The 25435-nt window shown below is 65.7% G+C and overlaps 3 protein-coding genes across 3 annotated transcripts; 2 read left to right on the forward strand and 1 right to left on the reverse strand.

Annotated features, from left to right (window-relative positions):
• The first annotated feature begins 1459 nt into the window (after positions 1-1459).
• Positions 1460-9673, forward strand: SV2A (synaptic vesicle glycoprotein 2A). The gene is made up of 12 exons (XM_072846818.1): positions 1460-2194; positions 3632-3812; positions 3977-4128; positions 4225-4358; positions 5002-5091; positions 5342-5452; positions 5544-5632; positions 6453-6617; positions 6712-6845; positions 6928-7131; positions 7458-7617; positions 9328-9673. The coding sequence occupies exons 1-12, from the start codon at positions 1615-1617 to the stop codon at positions 9509-9511; spliced, it is 2184 nt and encodes a 727-aa protein (XP_072702919.1). The 5' UTR covers positions 1460-1614; the 3' UTR covers positions 9512-9673.
• A 1744-nt stretch (positions 9674-11417) lies between these two features.
• On the reverse strand, positions 11418-12196 carry BOLA1 (bolA family member 1). Its single transcript, XM_072846820.1, has one exon. It carries the CDS (start codon positions 12145-12147, stop codon positions 11731-11733), a length of 417 nt encoding a protein of 138 aa, XP_072702921.1. The 5' UTR covers positions 12148-12196; the 3' UTR covers positions 11418-11730.
• A 4607-nt stretch (positions 12197-16803) lies between these two features.
• On the forward strand, positions 16804-24581 carry LOC140644217 (nuclear receptor subfamily 2 group F member 5-like). The gene is made up of 3 exons (XM_072846819.1): positions 16804-17128; positions 22146-22673; positions 23383-24581. The coding sequence occupies exons 1-3, from the start codon at positions 16804-16806 to the stop codon at positions 23655-23657; spliced, it is 1128 nt and encodes a 375-aa protein (XP_072702920.1). The 3' UTR covers positions 23658-24581.
• The last annotated feature ends 854 nt before the right edge of the window (positions 24582-25435 follow it).

Consider the following 25435-nt stretch of genomic DNA (forward strand, 5'->3'; position numbering starts at 1 on the left):
TGCTGGCCTACTTTTTGGGGGTGACTTGCAATCCTGGGTGGACGGACTGGGGAGCAGAGATGTCCCTGCTGTCCCCCCAGCTCCCTTGTCCTCTGTCCCTTGTGGGGACGGGCGCGGAAAGGCCAGGTCCGGACTGCAGCCCGGCGCAGGGGTGCTGTGCTGGGTCCCCCTCCCGCCGGCGAGGGGCAGGGCTGTCCCCTGGCCCGCTCTGTCACTGGGGAGCCACCACCCTTGGGGTCACCGTGGGCCCTGCTGGGGTCAGCTGAGCCACCCCGGTGGGGTCCCCGGGGTCCCCAGGGTCCCCGTCCCCAGGCTCTGACCCCAGCGCTGTGACCCTGCTCTGCCCAAGGGAGCCCTGAGCTGGGGGCGGGGAATGCAGCTGCGTGGCCACACCCCCTGAAGCTCATTGGCTGAACAGCTGAGCCAGGCCTCCACAGCCCCATTGATGGCTGTGGGGTGGCCACACCCCCTGGAGCTCATTGGTCCTTGGCTCGGCCACACCTTCCCAGCCCCATTGAGGCGATGGCGAGGCCTTTTCCCTCAATGGGCTGGGTGGGCTGGTGGGGGGCATCGGTGGGGACAGGGGGGTCCCCATGGCCTGGGGGGCCCTGGCCTGCCGGGGGGAGGGGGTGGAGGGTCTGTGGGACCCTCCTGCTCCCTGCTGGGATCCCTCACCACTGGGATCCCTGCCGTGGGGCCAAGCTGGGGGCGTTGCGGCCCTGCAGAGCCCCGGGCTCGCACCCCCTGTCCCCAAGAGACACTGGGGTCCCTGGGTGGGTGGGTGGTTGGGGCAGGTGGCCTTGCCATGGCGGGGGAGACGTGGGCCAGCCCCCTCGCCTTTCAGCTCTTGTTCGTCCCTGCGGATCCGTCCTCCCTCTCAGCGTATGGAACCGGCGGGTGCTGCGCTCCCTTCTCCCGCCGATTTATGGATTTAGGAAGTGCCGGTGGGGTTTGGTTCCAACAGGCAGCCGGGGAAAAGAGTCAGAGGGAGGCCAGCAAGGGCCGTAGCTTGTGCTCAGCCTCGTCATTAGACACTGGAGAATCCACCTTGGATCCCACCCTCAGGTCAATGGGCGTCTAAATCCTGCTGAAATGTGGGTGCCTGTGAGAGCTTCCATCCTCCAAGCGAGGGGAGAGGGCAGCTGGGCATGGGAGGGCTGGCACCGACCCGGTGTCCCCCAGAGCTGTCCCCACCCCGCTGCAGGTGCCCGTCCCCGAGCTGGGCTCGCTGTCCCCGGGTGCCTGCCCTGGGCTGAGCCTCCCTGCCACCTCGCTGTGGGGCGGGGGTGCCCCAAATCCTCCCGTTTCCATCTGAGATGGGGAAAAATTGCTGTGGGTGCTGGCGGGGGGAGCTCAGAGCGGAGCAAACCCCGGGGTGAGGCGGGGTGCGGGGCTGTTCCCATCCTAAAACGGCCCCTGCTTGTGTCTGGGCTCCTCAGGTGCGGGCCAGCGTCTGGGGTCCCCCCGCATCCCCTCCCAGCCGCTGTCACACGGATGGGTAGCGCCGTCGCCCGTCTCCCCGCGTCCCACCGTGGTCCCCGGGTGTGAGGGCGCAGCCCCCGACGCAGAGAACCCCCTCCCCATCCCGGTGTCCCGGCCGATCCCATCGGCACCATGGATGAGAGCTTCCGAGACCGGACGGCGTTCATCCGGGGCGCCAAGGACATCGCCAAGGAGGTGAAGAAACACGCGGCCAAGAAGGTGAGCAAGGGCATGGACCGCATGCAGGACGAGTACACCAAGCGCTCCTACTCCCGCTTCGAGGAAGAGGAGGATGATGAAGACTACCCGCCCCAGGACGGCTACTACCGGGGGGGCGAGGGGGCCAACGAAGAGGAGGGGGCTTCCAGCGATGCCACTGAGGGTCACGATGAGGAGGACGAGATCTACGAGGGCGAATACCAGGGCATCCCCCGGCACGACTCGCTGAAAACCGGGGAGCGGCTGGGGGCCGAGGCGGCCGTCGGCGCCTTCGATGACAGCGAGGGACAGCGGCGGAAGGACAAGGAGGAGCTGGCGCAGCAGTACGAGCTCATCCTGCAGGAGTGTGGCCACGGCCGCTTCCAGTGGACCCTCTACTTCGTCCTGGGACTGGCCCTCATGGCCGACGGCGTGGAGGTCTTCGTGGTGGGCTTCGTCCTGCCCAGCGCCGAGAAGGACATGTGCCTCTCTGACTCCAACAAGGGCATGCTGGGTGAGGAGGGGACGGGGGACGGCGGCAGGGGGAGGGATACGGAGGGACTCGTGGGATATGGGGGCATGAGGGACAGGGGGACGTGGGGGACGTGGAGGGGTGCTGGTGGATGTGGAGAGAGATGGAGGCTTGGGGGACGGAAGCCGAGGGAGACGTGGAGGGACAAATGGGATACGGGGGACGTGAGGGACAGGAGGACACAGGGAGATGTGGGGAGAGACGAGCGGATGGGGACATGGAAGGACATGGGGGATATGGGGGGCACACGAGCAGCTGGGGACATGGAGGGCCATGGGATGTGGGGACACATGAGCAGATGGGGGACACGGTGGGTGTGGGGGACATGGGAGGACACGGGCAGAGGGGGATATGGAAGGATGTGGAGGGACACGAGTATGAGGAACATGAGTGGATGGGGATATGGGGGACACATGGGATAGGGGGGACACAGGAGGGACAGGGGGACACAGGGAGATGTGGGGTGACATGAGCAGATGTGGACATGGGGGAACACGAGAAGGCAGAGGGAGGTGGAGGGACAGAGGGGACCCTGGGAGCTATGGGGATGTGAGAGGACATGGGGGACACGGGGATGCCGGGAGGCATGGGGACATGTGGGGATCAGAGAGGCACAGGGGGAGGAGGGGGGCACAGGAGATGTGGGGGACACAGGAGATGTGGGGCTGCAGAGGGACACATATGGGTGACAGACGTGGAGGGACACAAGGAGATGTGGGGGTACAGGGGGACACAGGGGACACGGGCGATGTGGGAGGACGCACAGGGCACCATCCGGGGGGTACGGGGGATGTGGGCTGTGGGGGGACACCACGAGATGCGGGAGGGACACAAGAAGGTACGGGGGGGCCACGAGGACATGGGGGGGCATGGAGATGCAGGGTGAGATGTGGGGGGCCAGGAGGAGATGTGGGGACAAGGAGGGACACGGGGGTGGCGATGGGAACCCCCCCTGGGCATAGGGCTCCCACCGTCCTCCTCCTCCCAGTCCCACACTGGTCCCCATCTGAGCAATGGGGAGAAGGGGGGCCGGGGGGGTGAAGCCGCTGCGCAGTCAGGCCGTGACTCCCGGCCCCCCCGGCCCCGCAGCCCCCGGCTTATCTCCCCGCTGCAGCCGGGCACGGCGGCGGGGGGCTGAGGCAGAGCCCCCCCCTCCCTCCTGCCCGGGGCCGATAAGGGGACGCCGAGCGCGGGTTTGGGGGGGCTGCGGGCAGCTGCGTTGGCCGCACTGCGGCGTGCTCCCCCCTTCTCCCTGGTGCCCGCTGCAGCCTGAGCCCCCCCCTCCCCGCATCGTCCCAGGGGCTGGGGGCATCTCTGCCTGCCCCCCCCCCCCGGCCCGTGGTCCCCGAGCAGAGCAGGGGGGACAACCCAGGGTCCCTGGGTCCCCCAGGACTGACGTCACCGTGTCCCCCCCCCCAGGGCTCATCGTGTACCTGGGCATGATGGTGGGCGCCTTCCTGTGGGGCGGGCTGGCCGACCGCCTGGGCCGAAGGCAGTGCCTCCTCATCTCCCTCTCCGTCAACAGCGTCTTCGCCTTCTTCTCCTCCTTCGTCCAAGGCTACGGCACCTTCCTCTTCTGCCGTCTCCTCTCGGGCGTGGGGTAAGGGGGGCACGGCGCTGTGTAGGGGACCCAGGCATCCAGGCCCCCCATGTTGGGGGGGCTGAGCTCCCTCCCGCTCCCTCACCGTGCTGGAACCCCTCGTTTTCCGCGGCGGTGGGGATGCCGGGGCGGGCGGTGACGCCGTCCTGCCCTCCGTCCCCCAGCATCGGCGGCTCCATCCCCATCGTCTTCTCCTACTTCTCGGAGTTCCTGGCGCAGGAGAAGCGCGGGGAGCACCTGAGCTGGCTCTGCATGTTCTGGATGATCGGGGGCATCTACGCCTCCGCCATGGCTTGGGCCATCATCCCCCACTACGGTAAGAGCCCCCCCAGTGCCAGAGCGTCCCTTGCCACGCGGCGAGTTTGGTGGTGGGGCTCAGCGCTACCGGCCGTGTCCCGTCCCGTCTCCGTAGGCTGGAGCTTCCAGATGGGCTCGGCGTACCAGTTCCACAGCTGGAGGGTCTTCGTCCTGGTCTGCGCCTTCCCCTCGGTCTTCGCCATCGGGGCGCTCACCACCATGCCCGAGAGCCCCCGCTTCTTCCTGGAGGTGAGCGGACCTGGGGGGAGGCAGGGCTGGTGGGGATGGGGGTGCAAGCAGGGACCCCCGAGCGGGTGGTGGGGTGGTGGAGAGCTGGGCAAGGACCCCGAGGTGGTGGCAGAGATGGGGGGACCCAGGCAGGGACCCCGAGGTGGTGGCAGAGATGGGGGGACCCAGGCAGGGACCCCCAAGGGGGTGGTGGGACCCAAGCAGGGACCCTGAGCAGATGGCGGAGAGGGGGGGACCCAGACAGGGACCCCCAAGTGGGTGGTGGGACCCAGGCCAGGGATCCTGAGCCAGTGGTAGAGATGGGGGGGACCTGGGCGGTGACCCCAAGTGGGTGATGGAGATGGGGGCACCCAGGCAGGGACCCCCAAGTGGGTGGTGGGACCCAAGCAGGGACCCCGAGGTGGTGGCAGAGATGGGGGGACCCAGGCAGGGACCCCCAAGGGGGTGGTGGGACCCAAGCAGGGACCCTGAGCAGATGGCGGAGAGGGGGGGACCCAGGCAGGGACCCCCAAGGGGGTGGTGGGACCCAAGCAGGGACCCTGAGGTGGTGGCAGAGATGGGGGGACCCAGGCAGGGACCCCTGAGCGGGCGGTGGGACGGGGGCAGGATCGGTCCCGGGGTGAGCCCAGGCTCTGCCTCACAGAACGGCAAGCACGACGAGGCCTGGATGGTGCTGAAGCAGGTCCACGACACCAACATGAGGGCCAAGGGCCACCCTGAAAGGGTCTTCTCGGTAAGGTCCCCCCACCCCGGGGCCGAGCCTCTGGGCACCCAGCAGCCCGGGGGTGGGCTCCTTGAGGAGTAGGGGGGCTGCAAATTCCCACCTCCGGGGGAAAAGCACCGCCCGGAGGGGGTCAGCCCTGCTTTACCAGGCGGGGAAACTGAGGCACGAGGTGGGGACGGGTCTCAGCTGGGAGCCTTGGCCGAGGCCGGCGCTTCCCAGTGTCCCCAGACTGTGTCCCCCCCCACCCCGTACCCCGCAGGTCACCCACATCAAGACCATCAAGCGGGAGGACGAACTCATCGAGATCCAGTCGGACACCGGCACCTGGTACCGGCGCTGGCTCGTCCGATTCCTCAACCTCTCGCAGCAGGTGGGGCCGGGGGGGTCCTGCCGCCCCGGGGGGTCCCGCCGCCCCGCGGGGTCCCCTCGTCACCTCTCGCGTCCCCCGTCCCCCCCCGTAGGTCTGGAGCAACTTCCAGCAGTGCTTCGCGCCCGAGTACCGCCGGGTGACGCTGATGATGATGGCCGTGTGGTTCACCATGTCCTTCAGGTGGGGCTGGGTGGGACGCGGGGGTCAGCCCCGGGGGGGGGGGGCACCCCGGGGTGCTGTCACCCTGCGGCACGGCCGGGGCCTGGCTGGGATGGGGCTGGCAGCACCAGGATGTGACTGGCAGCACTGGGATGGAACTGGGATGGGATGGGCAGCACTGGGATGGGACTGGAATGTGACTGGAAGCACTGGGATGCGATGGGCAGCACTGGGATGGAACTGGGATGGGGCTGGCAGCACTAGGATGGGGTGGGCAGCACTGGGATGGAACTGGGATGTGACTGGAAGCACTGGGATGGGATGGGCAGCACTGGGATGGAACTGGGATGGGGCTGGAAGCACTGGGATGGGGCTGGGGTGGGACGGGCAGCACTGGGATGGAAATGGGATGGGATGGGCAGCACTGGGATGGGGCTGGGATGTGACTGGAAGCACTGGGATGGGATGGGCAGCACTGGGATGGAACTGGGATGGGGCTGGCAGCACTGGGATGGGATGGGCAGCACTGGGATGGAACTGGGATGGGGCTGGCAGCACTGGGATGTGACAGGCAGCACTGGGATGGGGCTGGGATGGGGCTGGCAGCACTGGGATGGGACTGGGATGGAGCCAGGCAGCACTGGGATGGGGCTGGGATGGGATGGGCAGCACTGGGATGGGGACGAGCAGCAGAATGGGCAGCACTGGGACGGGACTGGGGATGGGACGGGCAGCACTGGGACGGGATGGGCAGCACTGGGACGGAACTGGGGGCGGGACGGGCAGCGCTGGGACGGGACGGGCATCGCGGTGCGCGGGCTCAGCCCCTCTCTCCCCGCAGCTACTACGGGCTGACGGTCTGGTTCCCGGACATGATAAAGCACCTGCAGAACATCGAGTACGCCTCGCGCACCAAGGTCTTCACCCACGAGAAGGTCCGGCACTTCACCTTCAACTTCACCCTGGAGAACCAGATCCACCAGGGCGGGGAGTACTTCAACGACAAGTGCGTCCCGGGGCGCTGCTGAGGCCGGGCCCGCTCGTTGCGTGAGTGGAGGTGATGAGCTGGGCTCTTCCCCCCCCCCATCCAACCCCCCCAGGTTCATCGGTCTGAAGATGAAGTCGGTGACGTTCGAGGACTCGCTCTTCGAGGAGTGCTACTTCGAGGACATCACCTCCAGCAACACCTTCTTCAAGAACTGCACCTTCATCTCCACCGTCTTCTACAACACAGGTTAGGAGGGGGGTCAGGATGGTCCCCGAGGGGGCCACGGAGGTGGAGGTGACCCCACCAAACCCCTTCTCCGTCCCGACAGATCTCTTCGAGTACAAGTTCATCAACAGCCGGGTGGTGAACAGCACCTTCCTGCACAACAAGGAGGGCTGCCAGCTGGACTTCAGCGACGACAACAACGCCTACATGATTTACTTCGTCAGCTTCTTGGGCACCTTGGCCGTCCTCCCCGGGAACATCGTCTCGGCCCTCCTCATGGACAAGATCGGCCGCCTCCGCATGCTGGGTGCGCATTTAAAGATGACTTTTTTTTTTTTTTTTTTACGCTGAGGCTGGTGAGACGCTGGCCCAGGTTGCCCGGAGAGGTGGGGGATGCCCCGTCCCTGGAAACGTTCAAGGCCAGGTTGGACGGGGCTCTGGGCAACCTGACCTGGTGGAAGATGGCCCTGTCATGGCGGGGGGTGGACGAGGTGGCCTTTGAAGGTCCCTCCCCACCCAAACTGTTCTATGAGTCTGTGATCTCCTGCCTCAGTTTCCCCCCACCGACGCGGCGGGCGGGGAGGACGCTCGTCCCCTCTCCCCGCCCTGACGCGTCCCCGTGTCCCACCGCAGCCGGCTCCAGCGTCATGTCCTGCGTCAGCTGCTTCTTCCTCTCCTTCGGCAACAGCGAGTCGGCCATGATCGCGCTGCTCTGCCTCTTCGGCGGCGTCAGCATCGCCTCCTGGAACGCCCTCGACGTGCTCACCGTGGAGCTCTACCCCTCCGACAAGAGGTGCGGGTGGCCCCACGGCCGGCACCCTGCGGGGTGGTGAGGTGTTGGGTGCTGAGGGTGAGGTGTGGGGTGCTGGGGGGACGAGGTTTTGGGTGCTGGGTGCCAGATGTGCAGTACCAGGCGCAAGGTTTTGGGTGCCAGGTGTGAGGTCTTGGGTGCTGGGTGCCAGTCGTGGGGTGCCAGCTTCTGGGTGCAAGGTTTTGGGTGCTGGCTCACAAAGCGTGGGGTGCATGGTGCTGGGTGCCAGATCTGGGGTGCTGGGTGCAAGGTTTTGGATGCTGGGTGCAAGGTGTGGGGTGCTGGGTGCCAGATGTGCAGTACCAGGCGCAAAGTTTTGGGTGCCAGGTGTGAGGTCTTGGGTGCTGGGTGCCAGTCGTGGGGTGCCAGCTTCTGGGTGCAAGGTTTTGGGTGCTGGCTCACAAAGCGTGGGGTGCATGGTGCTGGGTGCCAGATCTGGGGTGCTGGGTGCAAGGTTTTGGGTGCTGGGTGCCAGAGGTGGAGTGCTGGGGGTGAGGTTTCAGATGCTGGGTGCCAGATGTGGGGTGCCAGCTGGGAGGTTTTGGGTGCTGGGTGCAAGGTGCGGGGTGCAGTTGCAAGGTTTTGGGTGCCAGTTGGGAGGTTTTGGGTGCTGGGTTTCAGATGTGGAGTGCTGGGAGTGAGGTTTTGGATGGTGGGTGCAGGGTGTTGAGTGCTGGTTGCAAGGTGTCGGGTGCCAGGTGTAAGGTTTTGGGTGCTGGGTGCCAGATGTGGGTCCTGGGAGTGAGGTTTTGGGTGCTAGGGGCAAGGCGTGGCGTACTAGATGCAAGGTTTTGGGTGCTGGTTTCAAGATGCAGGGTGCTGGGTGCAAGGCATGGGGTGCTGGGTGCAGGGTGCTGGGTGCCAGGTCTGGGGTGCTGGGTGCAACATTTTGGGTGCCAGGGGTGAGTTTTGGAGTGCTGGGTGCCAGCTGCAAGTTGTGGGGTGCTGGGTGCCAATTGTGGGGTGCCAGCTTCTGGGTACAATTTGTTGGGTGCTGGCTGCAAAGCATGGGGTGCACGGTGCTGGGTGCCAGTTGTGGGGTGCTGGGTGCAAGGTTTTGGGTGCCGGTCGCAAGACGTGGGGTGCTGGGTGCCAGTTGTGGGGTGCCAGCTTCTGGGTGCAAGGTTTTGGGTGCCGGGTGCAAGGCATGGGGTGCTGGGTGCCAGGTCTGGGGTGCTGGGCGCAGCGTTTTGGGTGCCAGGGGTGAGTTTTGGAGTGCTGGGTGCCAGCTGCAAGTCGTGGGGTGCTGGGTGCCAGTCGTGGGGTGCTGGGTGCCAATTGTGGGGTGCCAGCTTCTGGGTACAATTTGTTGGGTGCTGGCTGCAAAGCATGGGGTGCACGGTGCTGGGTGCCAGATCTGGGGTGCTGGGTGCAAGGTTTTGGGTGCCGGTCGCAAGACGTGGGGTGCTGGGTGCCAGTTGTGGGGTGCCGGCTTCTGGGTGCAAGCTTTTGGGTGCCGGGTGCAAGGTATGGGGTGCTGGGTGCCAGTTGTGGGGTGCTGGGTGCAAGCTTTTGGGCTCTGCCTCCCAAAGCGTGGGGTGCACGGTGCCGGCTGCGTGTTTCCGCCTGCCGCCCGCGCGCCGCGGCCGCGTCCCGTGGGACGCGAGGCCGAAGCCTTCCCTTTGTGGGGCCGCCGCGATGTCACCCCCTTGTCCCCGCCGCGATGTCACCCCCTTGTCCCCGCGCCCGCAGGACGACGGCCTTCGGGTTCCTCAACGCCCTCTGCAAGCTGGCGGCCGTGCTGGGCATCAGCATCTTCACCTCCTTCGTGGGCATCACCAAGGCCGTGCCCATCCTCTTGGCCTCCGCCGCCCTGGCCCTCGGCAGCTCCCTCGCCTTGAAACTGCCGGAAACTCGGGGGCAAGCCCTGGAGTGACCCTGGGGGGGGGAGCGGGGGGAGAGGGACCCCCCGACCCCCCCCACCCCGCTCCCTGTGCCGCCGCCACCCCCACATCCCAGCTCCCCTCCCTGCCCCCCAGGGATTAGTCTCGTTTAGACACTGTGAAACGTCTTCTTGGAGCATTTGGGATCTTTTTCATTTGCACTTGCCCCCCCCCCAAACCCCTCCCCAACCCCCACCCCTCCCCAAGCCCCCCATTTCTTTTCTCGGTGTCATCCCCTCTGTGAATAGCTGCTCGCTCCTGGGGGCTGCGGGCGGGGGGTCGGGGGTCCCTCGGCCTCGCAGGGGGTGGGACAGGCCCTGTGCCTCCCCCCACCCCAGCATCCCTGCTGGGCCGGGGGGGAGGAGGAGGAGGAGGAGGAGGAGGAGGAAGGCTCCGTCCTCAGCCCTGCGGCAGGGACGGGGCGGGGGCGGCTCTGTGCCTCAGTTTCCCCATCGGGAAGGACAGCGTCCGGCGCGGCACGGTGTTGGCAGGTGAAGGGGCCACCGGGACGATTTGGGGGGGGGCACAGCCTTTTGGGGTGCAAGACCCCTTGGGGTGCAGAGCACCTGGGCACGCACAACGCCTCGGGGTGCAAATCCCTTTGGGGTGCACGGCACTTTGGGGTGCATGGCACATTGGGGTGCAAATCCCTTTGGGGGTGCACAACCCTTTGGGGGCGCACGGCACTTTGGGGTGCAAATCCCTTTGGGGGTGCACGGCACGTCGGGGTGCACCATCCCTCCTGCTGCAGAACCCCTCGGGGTCGCACGGCGTTTTAGGGTGCCCACCTTGGGGTGCCCAACACTTCGGGGTGCCCGACGCCTCGGTTTGTGCGGCATTTTAGGGTGCATGCTGCCTCGGGGTGCAGAGCCCCTTGGGGGGGTCACGGTGCTTCCGCATGCACAGCACCCTGGGGTGCCCGGCACTTCGGGGTGCAGAGCCCCTTGCTGAGCACAGCACCCCGGGGGGCAGCAGCCCCCGCCCTGCGTGTCATTTCGGGGTGCATTGCCCCCCCCCCCCCCGCACCCAGCGCTGCCCGGCCACGTCCGGGTGCCCCCACGCGTCACCCGTGGGTGCTGCCGGCCTCTGCGACGCTTCCCCGCTCGGGTGCATGGTGTGGGGGTGCAGGGCTGCCCCCCCCGATGTGGGGGGGGCACAGCTGCGTTTTGGGGTGCAGTGGAGTGGAGCTGGGGATGCCTCCGCCCCCCAAACTGCCACTTTTTCCTTTTTTTAACCCGTTTTTAAAGGATTTTTCGTTCTTACGGGTGCTGGTGCGGGGGGGGGCGTGGGGTGCTCCCTGCACCCCCTTTTCCTCCCTGCACCCCCTTTCTCCCCCCCCCCCAGCCCAGAACACAAAACCACCAGCGGTTTGCAAAGCACAAAGCAGCGCCCGGCTGCAGCGCCGGGACCCTCCCCCCCAAAAAAAAATCGGGGTACGGGGGGGAGGGGGGTGCCCCGTGGCCGTGCCCCCCCCCCCGGGTCGGTCCCCAGAGAGGGATGGGAAGTGTTGGTCTATGCAAAAGCGCTCCGGAGGCCCCCGGCAGCCCCCCAAAATCACGGGCAGCCCCCCAATATTTAGGGTACCCCCCCGGCATCGCGAGCAGCCCCCCCTCTAAGCGATCGAGCGGTGTGTGCTTCATCTCCTCCTCCTCCTCCTCCTCCTCCCCATCCTTCGGTGTAGCTGGTCCCGGGGGGAGCCCCCCCGTAGTTCTGTCCGTACGCAGTCGTGCCGTGCTGTAGTTTTTAGATGTTTGTAAATTAATTAAACAAAAAGAAAAAAACAAAAAAAAAACTAAAAAAACCCCAAACCACTGGAAAACTGCACAAAAAACCCCAAAAAATTCACCCCAAAATGACCCCAAATCCCCCCCCCAGTGCGGAAGGATTCTCCAGCTGCCGTTTATTTTTTGGGAGCGTTTATTTTTTGGGGTGCGGGATGGCGAATCTATTTAAAAATGCAAATAAATGGGGGAGGGGGGACGGCGACACCCCCAAAATCCCCCCCCCCAAGGCGGGAGCGGGTGGGGGGGGGGAGGCTGCGCCGAGGATGGGGTCAGGGTGGGACCCACGGGGTGGCTGGGGACGATGCGGGGGTGCGGGGGGTCACCCCAATTTTTTTGCCCCCCCCCAAAAAAAAAAAAAAAAAAATCTGGGCTCCATCCATCCCCGGAGCGGCGTCACCGGGGCGGCGGGGGGGGACACGGCGGTGGCGTCACTGGTTCCCCGGTGACCCCCCGTCCCCGCCGGCCGCGTCCCTGCGGCGTTCCTGCTTGGAGCCCCCCAGACAAGGGGGCCGGGGGGGCAGGCGGGGGTCGCTCTCCCACTGCTGGGGGGTCCTGGCGACGATGGCGAGGGCGTGCAGGGGTCCGGCGAGCTCGGCGCGGAGGGCGGCGTGGACGAGGCGATGCCGCTGCAGCGGGGCCAGGCCGGCGAAGCGTCCGCTCACCACCACCACCGCGAAATGGGTTTCGGCACCGGGGGGGCCACCGTGGCGGGGGCTTTCGTCCAGGACCTGCGGGGGGGGGGGCGGCAGGGCCGCGGCCAGCTTGGCGCGGATGGCGCGGGCCAGGGGGCCCTCGCCCGTGGGCAACGGGCCCCGGCCGGCGGCCGCCAGGAGGGGACCCCGCATCCGGAGAGAGGGGGCTGCAAGGGAGAGAGCGGGCTGGGGGCTCTGCTGAGCAGGGCTGTGAGGGGGGGGGGGTCCATGGGGGGTTAAGGGTGATGATTTGGGGGCTCTGCGGGAGCAGGGCCTGTGAAGGGGGGAGAAGGGGGTTCCATGGGGGGGGGTTAAGGGTGGTGATTTGGGGGCTCTGCGGGAGCAGGGCCTGTGAATGGGGGGGAGAAGTGGGGTTCCATGGGGGGGTTAAAGGGTGGTGATTTGGGGGCTCTGTGGGAGCAGGGCCTGTGAATGGGGGGAATGTGGGGTTCCATGGGGGGTTAAGGGTGGTGATTTGGGGGGCTCTGTGGGAGCAGGGCCTGTGAATGGGGGGGGGGAATGTGGGGTTCCATGGGGGGGTTAAGGGTGGTGATTTGGGGGCTCTGCGGGAGCAGGGCCTGTGAATGGGGGGGGAGAAGGGGGTTCCATGGGGGGGTTAAGGGTGGTGATCTGGGGGGCTCTGCGGGAGCAGGGCCTGTGAATGGGGGGAATGTGGGGTTCCATGGGGGGTTAAGGGTGGTGATTTGGGGGCTCTGTAGGAGCAGGGCCTGTGAATGGGGGGAGAAGGGTGTTCCATGGGGGGTTAAGGGTGGTGATTTTGGGGGGCTCTGCAGGGCCAGACCCCATTTGCGGGTGGCAGGAGGGGGGACAAGGGGTTGCATGGGGGGTGAGTTTGGGGGCTCTGCGGGAGCAGGGCTGTGAAGGGGGAGCAGGGGGGATAAGGGGTTGCTCAGGGGGTTAAGGGGTGGTGGGCTGGGGGACCCCGCAGGACCAGCCCCCAAACCGGGGACGGCGGGAGGGGGGCGCGGGGTGTCGCGGGGCTCTGGGGGAGCTCTGGCTTTGGGGGGCGCGGGAGCCCTGTCCAGCCTCGCCCCCCCACCGGAGAGGGGGAACAGGCAGAGAAGGGCCCGATCCCCGCCACCCCTGCCCCGTGCAATGCGGGGGCACCCCGAACCGCCCCCTCCCCGTGCAATGCGGGGGCACCCCGGCCCCCCGCCCTCACCCGTGGCCCGCTCCGGCTCCGCTCCGCCGCTGAGCACGCTGGGAGATGGAGGCCCCGCCCCCGCTCCGCCCCGTCACGTGGCCCCGGCAGAACTACAGCTCCCAGAATGCCCCGCGGCCCCTTCCCGCTGCGGGGGGGGGGCGAGGTCCCCGAGCCCTGCGTCACTTCCGTGCCGGGCTGCGGGACACCCCGTGTCACGCCCCGTGTCACCTCCTGTGTCACACCCAGTGTCACACCCAGTGTCACACCCAGTGTCACCTCCTGTGTCACCTCCTGTGTCACGCCCCGTGTCACCTCCTGTGTCACACCCAGTGTCACACCCAGTGTCACCTCCTGTGTCACCTCCTGTGTCACACCCAGTGTCACAGCTCGCGTCACGCCCCGTGTCACACCCCGTGTCACCTCCTGTGTCACACCCAGTGTCACAGCTCGCGTCACGCCCCGTGTCGCAGCCAGGGTGTGGGACACCTGGACCACGTGGTGGCCAGGCCCGTGTCCCCATGGGGTGTGTCACCGGTGGGGAGGTGACACCGGCGGGGATGTCACACGGGTGGGGATGTCACACGGGTGGGGGTGATGTCACACGGGTGGGGGTGATGTCACACCATCGCCCACCCGCCCCCCGCCACGCTGCCCCCCGTGGCCATCACGAGCGGGGCTCAGCCCCTCTCGTGGGGTCCCGCTGATGCCCCTCTGCCCCCCCCAAATGTGGGCTGCGCCCCCCGGAGCGGGGGACACCCGAGCTGCGCCTGCGGGAGGAACAGCCCCAAATACCCCCGCCCCAGAAATGCCCCCCCAGCCCCCTAAATACCCCCCCGGCCCCATAAATAATCCCCCAACCCCATAAATCCCCCCACACCCCCTAAATACCCCCCGGCCCCATAAATACCCTCCCAAACCCCATTCATTCCCCCCAGCCCCATAAATGCCCCCCGGCCCCATTAATACCCCCTCAACCCCATTAATTCCCCCCAGCCCCTAAATCCCCCCGGCCCCATAAATACCCCCCAACCCCATAAATGCGCCCCCTCGCCCCTAAATCCCCCCCGGCCCCACAAATGCCCCCCGACGGCCTGGCGTGCCTTGGGCTGCGGATCGATTAATTAATTAATTGATCTCGGGGTGCGAATGAATCGATGATTTTTCTCTCTCGGCTCCTTCAAGGCGTCGGGGCCCGGCAGCCGCGGCGGTGGCCCTGTCACCGCGCCCGTCACCCCTCGGGCTTTGGGGACGCACGCGCTGGGTGGCCACCCTTGGTTAAGGCCACCGGGGTGGCCCCGCCGTGTCCCCTCTCCCTGGGGACATGGCCCCGGACACCCTGTCCCCGTCCCCAGCCCTGTCCCCGTCCCCAGCCCACTCCCACCGTGGGACTGTCCCTGTCCCCTTCTGCAGCCCTGTCCCTTGTCCCCATCCCTGTCCCTTCTGCCTCCTGGGGACTGTCCACCTGGCTCTCCCTGGGGACGTGGCCCTGGGACCACCCAACCCCATCCCTGTCCCCATCCTTGTCCCCTCTCCCTGGGGACGTGGCCCTGGACACCCTGTCCCCGTCCCCGTCCCTGTCCCTGTCCCCATCCCTGTCCCCTCTCCCTGGGGATGTGGCCATGGACACCCTGTCCCCATCCCTGTCCCTGTCCCTGTCCCCTCTCCCTGGGGACATGGCCCTGGACACCCTGTCCCTGTCCCCATCCCCATCCCTGTCCCTGTCCCCATCCCTGTCCCCTCTCCCTGGGGACGTGGCCATGGACACCCTGCCCCATCCCTGTCCCCTCTCCCTGGGGACATGGCCCTGGACACCCTGTCCCTGTCCCCGTCCCCGTTCCTGTCCCTGTCCCCATCCCTGTCCCCTCTCCCTGGGGATGTGGCCATGGACACCCTGTCCCCATCCCTATCCCTGTCTCTGTCCCCGTCCCTGTCCCCGTCCCCATCCCGCTCCTAAACTGACGCACCACCCAAGCTCCGCCCCCTCTCCCCGAAGACCACGCCCCCATTTTGAGCCCTGCCCCCTCCGCAGCCTGGGCCACGCCTCACAGCTTCGCCCCGCCCCACATCACCCTGATTGGCTGCTCCCCTCCGCCCCTCCCTCAGCTCTCCCAGGCGGGGAGGTTGGTGACGGCGGCTCGCCCCGCCCCCCATGCCCTTATATGGCACGGCGGGACCGATGAGGGCGGGGCGCGGGGGTGTTGGCGGCGGCGCCACGTGACCCGCGGCGGACCCGGGGGGGGACGGGGGGGACGGTGCGGCGTGGGCACGCGTGGGCACCCCCCCCCCCGTATGGAGGGGTCTGCGCACCCCCCCCGCGCACAGGGGCCCCTGCACGCCCACGCACCCCCACGCCCACGGTGCACACTTGGGTTCCTGCCCACGCACACGCTCACGTTGCGCACCCCGATCCCTACACGCGTGTACACACACACACACGCTCCCCGCCCCCCCCCGCCTTGCACAGGGCTCCGTGCACACCCACCCGCCCGGCCCCGCCCGCAGCGCGGCCGGTTCCTCCCCGTGGGGGCCGGGCTCTCCCCGCCGCCGCCGCCGGCCCGCGGGTGGGTCGGGCCGGTTCCCCGCGGGGCCGTGACCCGCGCGGGGCGGCCGGGGCTGGGACAGGGACAGCGCCAGCCGCCCCGGGGCTGCCCGGGCCGCCGGGACACCCCCCGCCGCCTCCCCCGCCCCGGGGAGCCGCCGCCCCCCCCGGAGCCGGGCCCCCCGCCGCCAGCCCGGCCCCGTGTTCTCCCGCGGCGCCGGGCAGCCCCCGCGGGGAGGGGAATTAACTTTTCTCTTTCTCCTCCTCCTCCGCCGCCGCCGGCGGCAGCCCTTCCCCACCCCGCCGCACTCCGCCGGCCCTGCCCGCCCCTCCCGCCCGCTCCGCCGCCGCCTTCCCCGTCCCTCGCCCGGAGCCCGCTGCTCCGCCGCCCCGGGGTCCTTCCCAGCCCGGGATCCCCCTTCCCGGGGGGGCTCTTCCTCCGCCCGGGGTCCTTTCCCCATCGCGGGGTCCTTTCCCGATCCCGGGGGCTCCGTTCCCCCATCCCGGGCGCTCCCTGCTCCGCGGCTCCGTTCTCCACCCCTCCGTCCCGGACTCCCCCCTTCATCCCCGGACTCCTCCCTCGATCCCTGATTCCCTCTCTCCATCCCCGGTCCCCCCTCTCCATCCCGGGGCTCCCCCTCTCCATCCCCAGACTCCCGCCTCCACCCCGGGGCTCTTTTCCCATCCCTCCATCCCGGACCCCCTTCTCCATTCCGGACCCCCCTTCTCCATCCCGGACCCCCCTCTCCATCCCCGGACTCCCCTCTCCTCCATCCCCGGTCCCCCCTTCTCCGTCCCGGACCCCCTCTCCATCCCCGGACTCCCCTCTCCTCCATCCCCGGTCCCCCCTTCTCCGTCCCGGACCCCCCTCTCCATCCCCGGACTGCCCTCTCCTCCATCCCCGGCCCCCCTTCTCCGTCCCGGACCCCCTCTCCATCCCCGGACCCCCTCCCCTCTCACCCCGGGTCTCCTTTCCCACCCCTCCACCCCAGCTCCCCCTCTCCATCCCGGGCTCCCCCGTCCCCCCGGCTCCCCTTCCCCTCCATCCCCATCCCTCCCCCAAGACACCCCCTTCCCCCGGGGGGTTGTCCCCCCTTCCCCCAGCATGGCCCTGGCGGCGGGGCCGTGGCCGGAGCCTCCTCTTCCCCCTCCTCCTCCTCCTCCTCCTCCTCCTCCTCCTCCTCCCGGTGGCCCGGAGGCGGCGGGGAAGGCGGCGGGGGACTGCCTGGTGTGCGGGGACAAGGCGAGCGGGAAGCACTACGGGCAGTTCACCTGCGAGGGCTGCAAGAGCTTCTTCAAGCGCTCCGTGCGCCGCAACCTCTCCTACAGCTGCCGGGGGGGCCGGGACTGCCCGGTGGATCAGCACCACCGCAACCAGTGCCAGTACTGCCGGCTCCGCAAGTGCCTCCGCGTGGGGATGCGGCGGGAAGGTGGGAGAGGGCCGGGGAGGGAGGGAGGAGGGGGAGAGGGTCGGGGAGCAGGGGAGAGGGAAGGGAGTGGGGAGGGGAGAGAAAGGAAGCGGGGGAAGTCGGAGGGGGCGGAAAAGAAGGGGAGCGGGTGGGAAAGAGGGGGAGAGGGTGCGAAAGAGGGCGAGGGGGTGCGAAAGAGGGCGAGGGGGTGGAAAAGGAGGAGAGGAGATGGAGAAGGAGAGGGTGGAAAAGAAGGAACGAGGGTGGGAAAGAGGGAGAGGGGAGGGAAAGGGAGAGAGGGTGCAAAAGGAGGACACAGGGTGGAAAAGAAGGAGAGGGGATGGAAAAAAAGGAGAAGGGATGGAAAAGAGGGGGCAAAGATGGAAAAGAGGGAGAGGGGATGGAAAAGAAGGAGAGAGGGTGCAAAAGAAGGAGAGAGGGTGGGAAAGGGAGAGGGGATGGGAAAAGGGAGAGGGGATGGAGAGGAGAGGGGATGGAAAAGAGGGAGAGGGTGCAAAAGGAGAGGGGACGCAAAAAAAGGGGGATGGAGGAGGAGAGGATGGAGAGGAGAGGGGATGAAGAAGGAGAGGGGATGGAGAGGAGAGGGGATGGAGGAGGAGAGGGATGGAGAGGAGAGGGGATGGAGAGGAGAGGGGATGAAGAAGGAGAGGGGATGAAGAAGGAGAGGGGATGAAGAAGGAGAGGGGATGGAGAGGAGAGGGGATGGAGGAGGAGAGGGGATGGAGGAGGAGAGGGGATGGAGAGGAGAGGGGATGAAGAAGGAGAGGGGATGGAGAGGAGAGGGGATGGAGAGGAGAGGGGATGGAGGAGGAGAGGGGATGGAGAGGAGAGGGGATGGAAAAGAGGGAGAGGGTGCAAAAGGAGAGGGGACGCAAAAAAAGGGGGATGGAGGAGGAGAGAGGATGGAGAGGAGAGGGGATGAAGAAGGAGAGGGGATGAAGAAGGAGAGGGGATGGAGAAGGAGAGGGGATGGAGAGGAGAGGCGATGAAGAAGGAGAGGGGATGGAGAGGAGAGGGGATGGAGAGGAGAGGGGATGGAGAAGAAGAGGGGGTGCAAAGGAAGGAGCGGGTGCTAAAAGGAGAACGGCGAGAGCGAGGAAGAGCGAGAGCGAAGGCGGAAAAGAAAGGGAGGGGGAAGCAGAAAAGAGCAAGAGGGAGCAAAAAATAGAAGAAAAAGGGGAAAGGGAGGAAAAAAGAGGAGGAAAAAGTGCAGGAACAAAAAAGAGAACGGGGACAGGGACGGAGAGGGGACAGGAGGATGGGAGCGCGCGAGCCCGCACGGTAGGGACAAAAGAGAAAGAGAAAGGTGAGATCGGGCGAGAGCAGAAAAGAGAAACCAAAAAGAGAAAGAGAAAGAAAAAGGGAAGGGAGAGAAAGAGAAAGGAGCGCCTGAAGAAAGGGAAAGTAAAAGAAAGAAAGTGAAAGCGGGTGAGGAAGGGCTGGCGGGGAAGGAAAGAGAAAGAAAAAGGGGGAAAAGAGAAAGAGAAAACTCCTCTCCCGCTTCTCTTTCATTTTTCCGGCGCTCTTCATCCTCCCCCATCCCTCGGCCCCGTCGTTTCGGGGAGAATCTCCCCACATCAGGGGGAAGCTTCCCTCGGCAGCGGCCGAGCATCGCCCAGCGCCGCCGAGCCCCCTCGCCCATCTCCGTCCTCCCCAGGGCTTCGGCTTTTTTGCCACCCCAAATTCAGCCTCGTCCCCCGTTGGCGCTCGCGGGGCTCCCTCCTCTCCCCGACTTCGCCTTCAAGGGGATGAACCCCCCCAGTCGTTGTTTTTTTGGCTTTTCCCACGGGAACGGCTCCGCCGAGGGAACCTGTTTCTTATTCCGCTTAATTATATCATCCTATAAACTCCTCTTTTCAACTTGAAATTTCTCTTGGGCTTAGCTTAGGCTCGGTTTATCGGTCCGGCTCTATGCCGAGACGGGGCCAATTTACTTTTCCTCTCCGTTACACGTAGCCCAGGGCCGTGGCTGTTAAAAAACCCGGGGATTAGAGGGCAATAATACAGATATTCTTTCAAAGATTAAGAATTCGGCTTTTTGGGAGGAGTGTCCAGTAAATCTGAAGTTAATTAGTCTGAATACTTAGCGTGACCGGGATTAAAATCACATTTCAAGCTCCCAGCGATATGCCATGTGCCGGTCCCTCTGCCTCCAACCAGCCCCATCATCACATTTTGGGTTGATTTGATTTATTTTTTTTCCCCTCCAAAAGCAGCAGCTTTAAAGCAGATTTTTTGGGTTGTTTGTTTGGTTTTTTTAAGCCCGAAATGGTGCGTTGGGGCATCGGCTTCGCCGTCGTGCCGAAACCTTGGCGCCGGATCTCTGCCGTGCAGCATCCTCCCCGCTTCAATAAGGACCTGGGGGTCCTTATTTCTAAATTTAATATTTATAAATAATTCTAGCGAGGGCCCAGGCTGGGCTCAGCCGCTCGACCCCCCCTTGCTCTGCCTTATCCACCGAACAGGGATTTATCCTGCAGCCCCTCGAGCCGGTGCCAATGGGTTGGTCCTTCGGCACCCGGAAAGTCACCTTTTTTAGCATTAAAAAAAATTCCCCCAAATTCAAAAGTTGCCTTTTTCTGGCATAACAAATAAAATCACAAAGGTTCAGATAAGGTGGAAAATCGCCGTGGGAGGTGGGAAAGGGAACCCCCGGCACGGCCACGGCATCGCATCCCGGCTTGCACAAATAAACGTGGATTAGGTGGGACCAGGGTCAGGGATAAAATCAGCTCAAGCCTAACCCTCAATTTTCCCTTTTCTTCCCCAAAAGGGCCGGTTGGATGTCTGGGCTGGGGGGGGGATTTTTGCAGCGGTCCTGGGTGCAGCGAGACCCGCTCGTAGCAAACCTCCACCCGCTTCATGCAGACGGAGCCGGGGCTTAAATCCCTGGGGGAAAAAAAAATCCAGGAGAACCAGAAAACCGGCTTAGCGGGGGCGTTTGGGGCCAGATTTGGGCTTTTGGGGTTGTTTTGGGGTTGGGTTTTTTTTTTTCTTTTTTTATCTTTGTTTTAATTCAGAATTGCCACAAGCTGCTGTTGCTGGTTAACACTGGGATCCGGTGCGATGGGCACGGCCGCGGCGGCTCCCCCGGCACGGCGTTACTCCCCAGGCAGAGCCCCCCCCCCTTTTCCCCCTCTCTGCACCCCCTCTTGGCTCAGGTTTTTGGGGGGCTCCCAGCTGCCCCGAGATGTGCGTGAAGCCGCCGCGGGATGCGGCATCTCCAGGCGTGCGGAAACGCCGCGGACGCCTTAAAGATGCCGCTGGAAAAGCATCTGGGGGGGGGTTAAACCTCCCCGGGGATTTGATTTATTGGGCTCGGCTGCTCTGTGCCTCAGTTTCCCCATCTGATCACGGCATCGCCGGCCGTGCTGGAGCAGGGCTGCTCCAGCTCGAGTTGGAGAGCCCCGAACCCGCTGGCTCGTGATCCCCGTGGTGCCCCTTATCCCGGCGTTCCCGGCTGGGAACTGGCACCGAATCCGGCACCGAATCCGCCACCAAAAGCGGCACCGAAACCGGCGGCTCAGGAGCCAAGCGCTGCTTTGGGCTGAATTTATTCCCTAAGGATGCCGAGGGCGCAAGCCCCGGGCGCAGGATTTGGCTGGGAAAGGCGGAGTAAATTTTGGCTTCCCGAAAATCGTCCGGGATGAGACACGGGGAGCGCGAGGCCTGATCCTGCGGCTGGGCCGAGGGAGCGGGTCTGGGGGGTTATCGGCTTGTTCGGCTGCTGGATCCGGCCCTGCCAGCGGCCGGGGGAGCCGGGGTGGCTGGAGCCAGGGGAGGAAGCCCTCCGTGTCCTTTTTTTGGGCTAAAAAAAGCTTGTTTCCTTCCAGGACGCACCCAATGGTTTGAAGCAATTGTTTTGCCCAAAAAGGGGGGGGGGAAAGGGGTTGGGGGTTGGTGGTGATGCAAAAGGGGGTTCGTGGTGCTGCAAAAGGGGGTTTGGGGTTCGTGGTGATGCAAAGGGGGTTCGTGGTGATGCAAAAGGGGGTTGGGGTGATGCAAAAGGGCGGTGGGGGGTTGTTGGTGATGCAAAGGGGGGTCGCGGTGATGCAAAGGGGGTCGGGGGGTTAGTGGTCTTGCCAAGGGGGTTTTGGGGGTTTATGGGTGGCGAGGAGGGGGCCGCACCCCGCAAACGCCGCCGGGCCGATGCAGAGCAGAGGGAGCGTTTGGGGAGAGCCGGGGCCGCACGCTGCACCCCGAGGGCTGGGGCAAGAGCGGGAGGAGACCCCGGCACCCCGATCCTGGGGGACCCCCGTTCCCCGGGGACCCCCCCCCGTTCCCACGGCCCCCGATCCCGACCGCTGGCTGACACTTGGGACTGTCACGCCGCATTAGGCTAAGCCTGGCTCAGAGCCTGCCCCCGCTGCGGGGGGCGAGCGGGGGCGACCGGGGAGGAGGAGGAGGAGGCTGGACCCCCACCCGCCGCACGGCATCGCCAAAAAGAAACCCCCACAATAATTTGGGGTTTCTTAAGCCCAAAGTGCAAAAAACCTCGCAGGGTGGGACCCGGAGGGGAGTTCCTGTCCCCCTCCCCTTCCAGGTGCTGGCACTTGGGGGGGGCACCCACAGCACCTCCTTGGGGCCCCTCGTTAGCACCATCCCCTTGCATTCTCGTATTCTTGGGTGACCCCCAAATGCTTGCATGGGGGGGGGGTGTCCCCCAAATCCGGCGTGCCGTATTTTAAGGCCGTGCTGGATGAGAAGCCGGGTGGGAGTTGGCGGACGGCCACCGGGGGGGTCACCGGGGCGGGGGGATTTGTCCCCATACCCGGTGGCACGTCGTCCCCCGCCTCTGCCATGGGTGGGGGGGCACCCACAGGGGTTTTTTCCTGTGGGACCACCTAGCACCCTGTGGGTCATCATCCCCTGGGGACCCCCTAGCACCCACCCTGCACCCCTGGGTGCACCCCAGCCCGGTGTATTTAATCCCTGCGGAATGGACGCGCGCACACGCGCGCGCGCGGGTGATGGCGATGGGGGGGTTGGGGTGCTGACCTCCTGCTCCCCTCCGCAGCCGTGCAGCGAGGCCGCATGGCTCACGCCCCGAGCAGCCCCGGCCAATACCCCGTGGTCCCCGGGGACCCCTACGGCGGCCACGGCTACTTAAGCGGCTTCATCTCGCTGCTGCTCCGCGCCGAACCGTACCCCCCGGCTCGCTACGGCGCCCAGTGCCTGCAGCCCAGCGGCGTGGTGGGCATCGAGAGCATCTGCGAGCTGGCCGCCCGCCTCCTCTTCAGCGCCATCGAATGGGCCAAGGGCATCCCCTTCTTCCCGGACTTGCAGCTTTCGGATCAAGTAGCCTTGCTCCGCTTGGGCTGGAGCGAGCTCTTCGTGCTGAACGCGGCGCAGTCGGCCTTGCCGTTGCACGCCGCGCCCTTGCTGGCGGCCGCCGGGCTCCACGCCGCTCCCATGGCCGCCGACCGCGTGGTCGCCTTCATGGACCACATCCGCCTCTTCCAGGAGCAGGTGGAGAAGCTGAAGGCCCTGCACGTCGACGCCGCCGAGTACGCCTGCCTCAAGGCCGTGGCCCTCTTCTCCCCCGGTGAGGGGGCGGGGCTTGGGGAGGGGGCGGGGCCGCGAGGGGAGGGGTTTAAGAGGGTGGGGTCGTGGGCGGGGCTTGGGGGGCAAGGGGTGGGACTCCAAGGGGTGGGCGTCAATGGGTGTGCAGGGAATGAATGGGCTGGGGATGGCTGGGTGGGGCTAAATGGGGTGGGGCCAAATAGGGTGGGGCTTAATGGGGTGGGGCTCCAATGGGGTGGGTGTCTGGGTGTGCAGGGAATGAGTGGGCTGGGGGTGACTGGGTGTGGCTTTATGGGGCGGGGCTTGATGGGGTGTGGCTTAATGGGGAGGGGCTTAAGGGGGTGTGGCCCCAAGGCAGTGGGCATCAATGGGTGTGCAGGGAATGAATGGGCTGGGGATGGCTGGGTGGGGCTAAATGGGGTGGGGCCAAATAGGGTGGGGCTTAATGGGGTGGGGCTTAATGGGACAGGGCTAAATGGGGTGGAGCTTAATGGGGCGGGGCTTGGGGGCAGGGCTGGGTGTCGCGGGAATGAACGGGTGGGGCTAAACGAGGTGGGGCCGGGTGGGCGGGGCCAAATGGGGTGGGTGGGGCTAAGTAGGGCGGGATTAATGACGGTGGGACTGGGCTGGGTGGGGCTAAGCGGGGTGGGGGAGACAGAGGAGGGGCGGGGCGGGGCGGGGCCAAAGGTGCGGGCTCCCCGCCGCGCCTCAGTTTCCCCCTCGGCCGGCAGACGCGGTGGGGCTGTCGGACCCGGGGCAAGTGGCCGGCCTGCAGGAGAAGTCGCAGTGCGCGCTGGAGGAGCACGTCCGGCGGCAGCACCCCGGCCAGCCCAGCCGCTTCGGGCGCCTGCTCCTGCGCCTGCCCGCCCTGCGCAGCGTGTCCGCCCCCGGCATCCAGCAGCTCTTCTTCAGCCGCCTGGTGGGCAAGACCCCCATCGAGACCCTCATCCGCGACATGCTGCTGGCCGGCGCCACCCTCAACTGGCCCTACGGCCCCATGCAGTGACGGCCGCCCCGCCCCGCCCCGCCCCGGGATGGGGACCCCAAGGAGGGGAGGCCAAGGATGGGGGATCCCAACCACGGGGACATCAAGGATGGGGACACCAAGGATTGGGCTCCAATGATGGGAAACTAAAGGTGGGGACACCAAGGATTGGACCCCCAAAGATGGGGACGCCAAGGGTGGAGACCCCCAACGATGGGACCCCAAAGATGGGGACACCAAGGATTGGACTCCAACGATGGGAACCCAACGATGGGGACACCAAGAATGGGAGCCTCAAAGATGGGGACGCCAAGGATTGGGCTCCAACGATGGGACCTCACGAATGGGACCCCTCCAAGATGGGAACACCAAGGACTGGACCCTAACGATGGGGGCACCAAGGGTGGAGACCCCAACGATGGGACCCCATGGTTGGGGACCACAAGGACGGGAGCCCAAGGATGGGGGATCCCAACGGTGGGGACATCAAGGGTGGGGACACCAAGGATTGGACTCCAAGGATGGGACCCCTCCAAGATGGAGACCCCAAGGATGGAGACCCCAACAGAGGACCCCAGCGATGGGACCCCCAAGGGTGGGACCCCCAAGGATGGGGACCCCCCAACGATGGGACCCCCCAAGGACAGGGACCCCCCAACGATGGGACCCCCAAGGGTGGGACCCCCAAGGATGGGGACACCCCAAGGACAGGGACCCCCCCAAGGATGGGACCCTCAAGGATGGGGACCCCCCAACGACGGGACCCCCAAGGGTGGGACCCCCAAGGATGGGGACCCCCCAACGATGGGACCCCCAAGGGTGGGACCCCCAAGGATGGGGCCCCCCCGAGGACGGGGACCCCCAAGGCTGGGACCCCAAGGCTGGGCACAGGGACACTGCTGGGGGTGTCCGTGGCTGTGGATTTTTTCCCCCTATTTCAGGGCAAAAAGCAGGTTGGGGGCTGAACCGCGAGGGGGGCGCCCGCGGCAGGGGGAGGGGCCTATTTATAAAGAGAAAATAAAATAAAATAAAATAAAATAAAATAAAATAAAATAAAAGCCAATATCCCCCCCCGGCAGGGACATCTCTGTCGTCTTCTTTTTTTTTAATGTTTTTCCCCCTTTTCTGGTGCCCCCCCCCCGTTTATGATTATTTTTTACATTTATCTCGTTAAAAACATAGAATTCGGTCAAGTCGACGGCTTCCCTTCTTTTAATCTTTTCTGGCCGGAATTCGGGCTGGAAGGAAAAGTGACGACAGCTGGGCCCCGCCCCTCCCAGTATGGCCGGGGGATGCTCCCAGTGCCGTCCCCAGTCCCTCCCAGTATGGGCTTCTTCCACTCCCAGTCTGGTCCCACCAGTATGAGCCCCCAGTGAGGTCCCAGTGCCGCCCCAGTCAGATCCCAGTACGGCCCCCAGGTTTATCCCAGTGTGCAGCCCCAGTCTCATCCCTCTATGTCTTCCCAGTATGGTCCCAGTCTCATCCCAGTATGCCCCCAGTCTGATACCAGTCTGATCCCAGTCTCGTGGCAGTATGTGCCCCCAGTCTGGTCCCAGTAATGCTCTCAGTCTCATCCCATTATGGCCCCCAGTCTGATCCCAGTATGGTCCCACTGTCATCCCAGTATGTCCCCCAGAAGCTCCACCCCAGTACGGTCCCAGTCTTATCCCAGTATGGTCCCAGTCTCATCCCAGTATGCCCCCCAGTCTGATCCCAGTATGGTCCTAGTCTCATCCCAGTATGCCCCCAGTATTCCTCCCCAGCCTTATCCCAGTATGGCCCCAGTGTTACCCCAGTAC

Source organism: Ciconia boyciana, chromosome 26 (assembly GCF_034638445.1).
Source record: "Ciconia boyciana chromosome 26, ASM3463844v1, whole genome shotgun sequence".
Lineage (NCBI taxonomy): Eukaryota > Metazoa > Chordata > Aves > Ciconiiformes > Ciconiidae > Ciconia > Ciconia boyciana.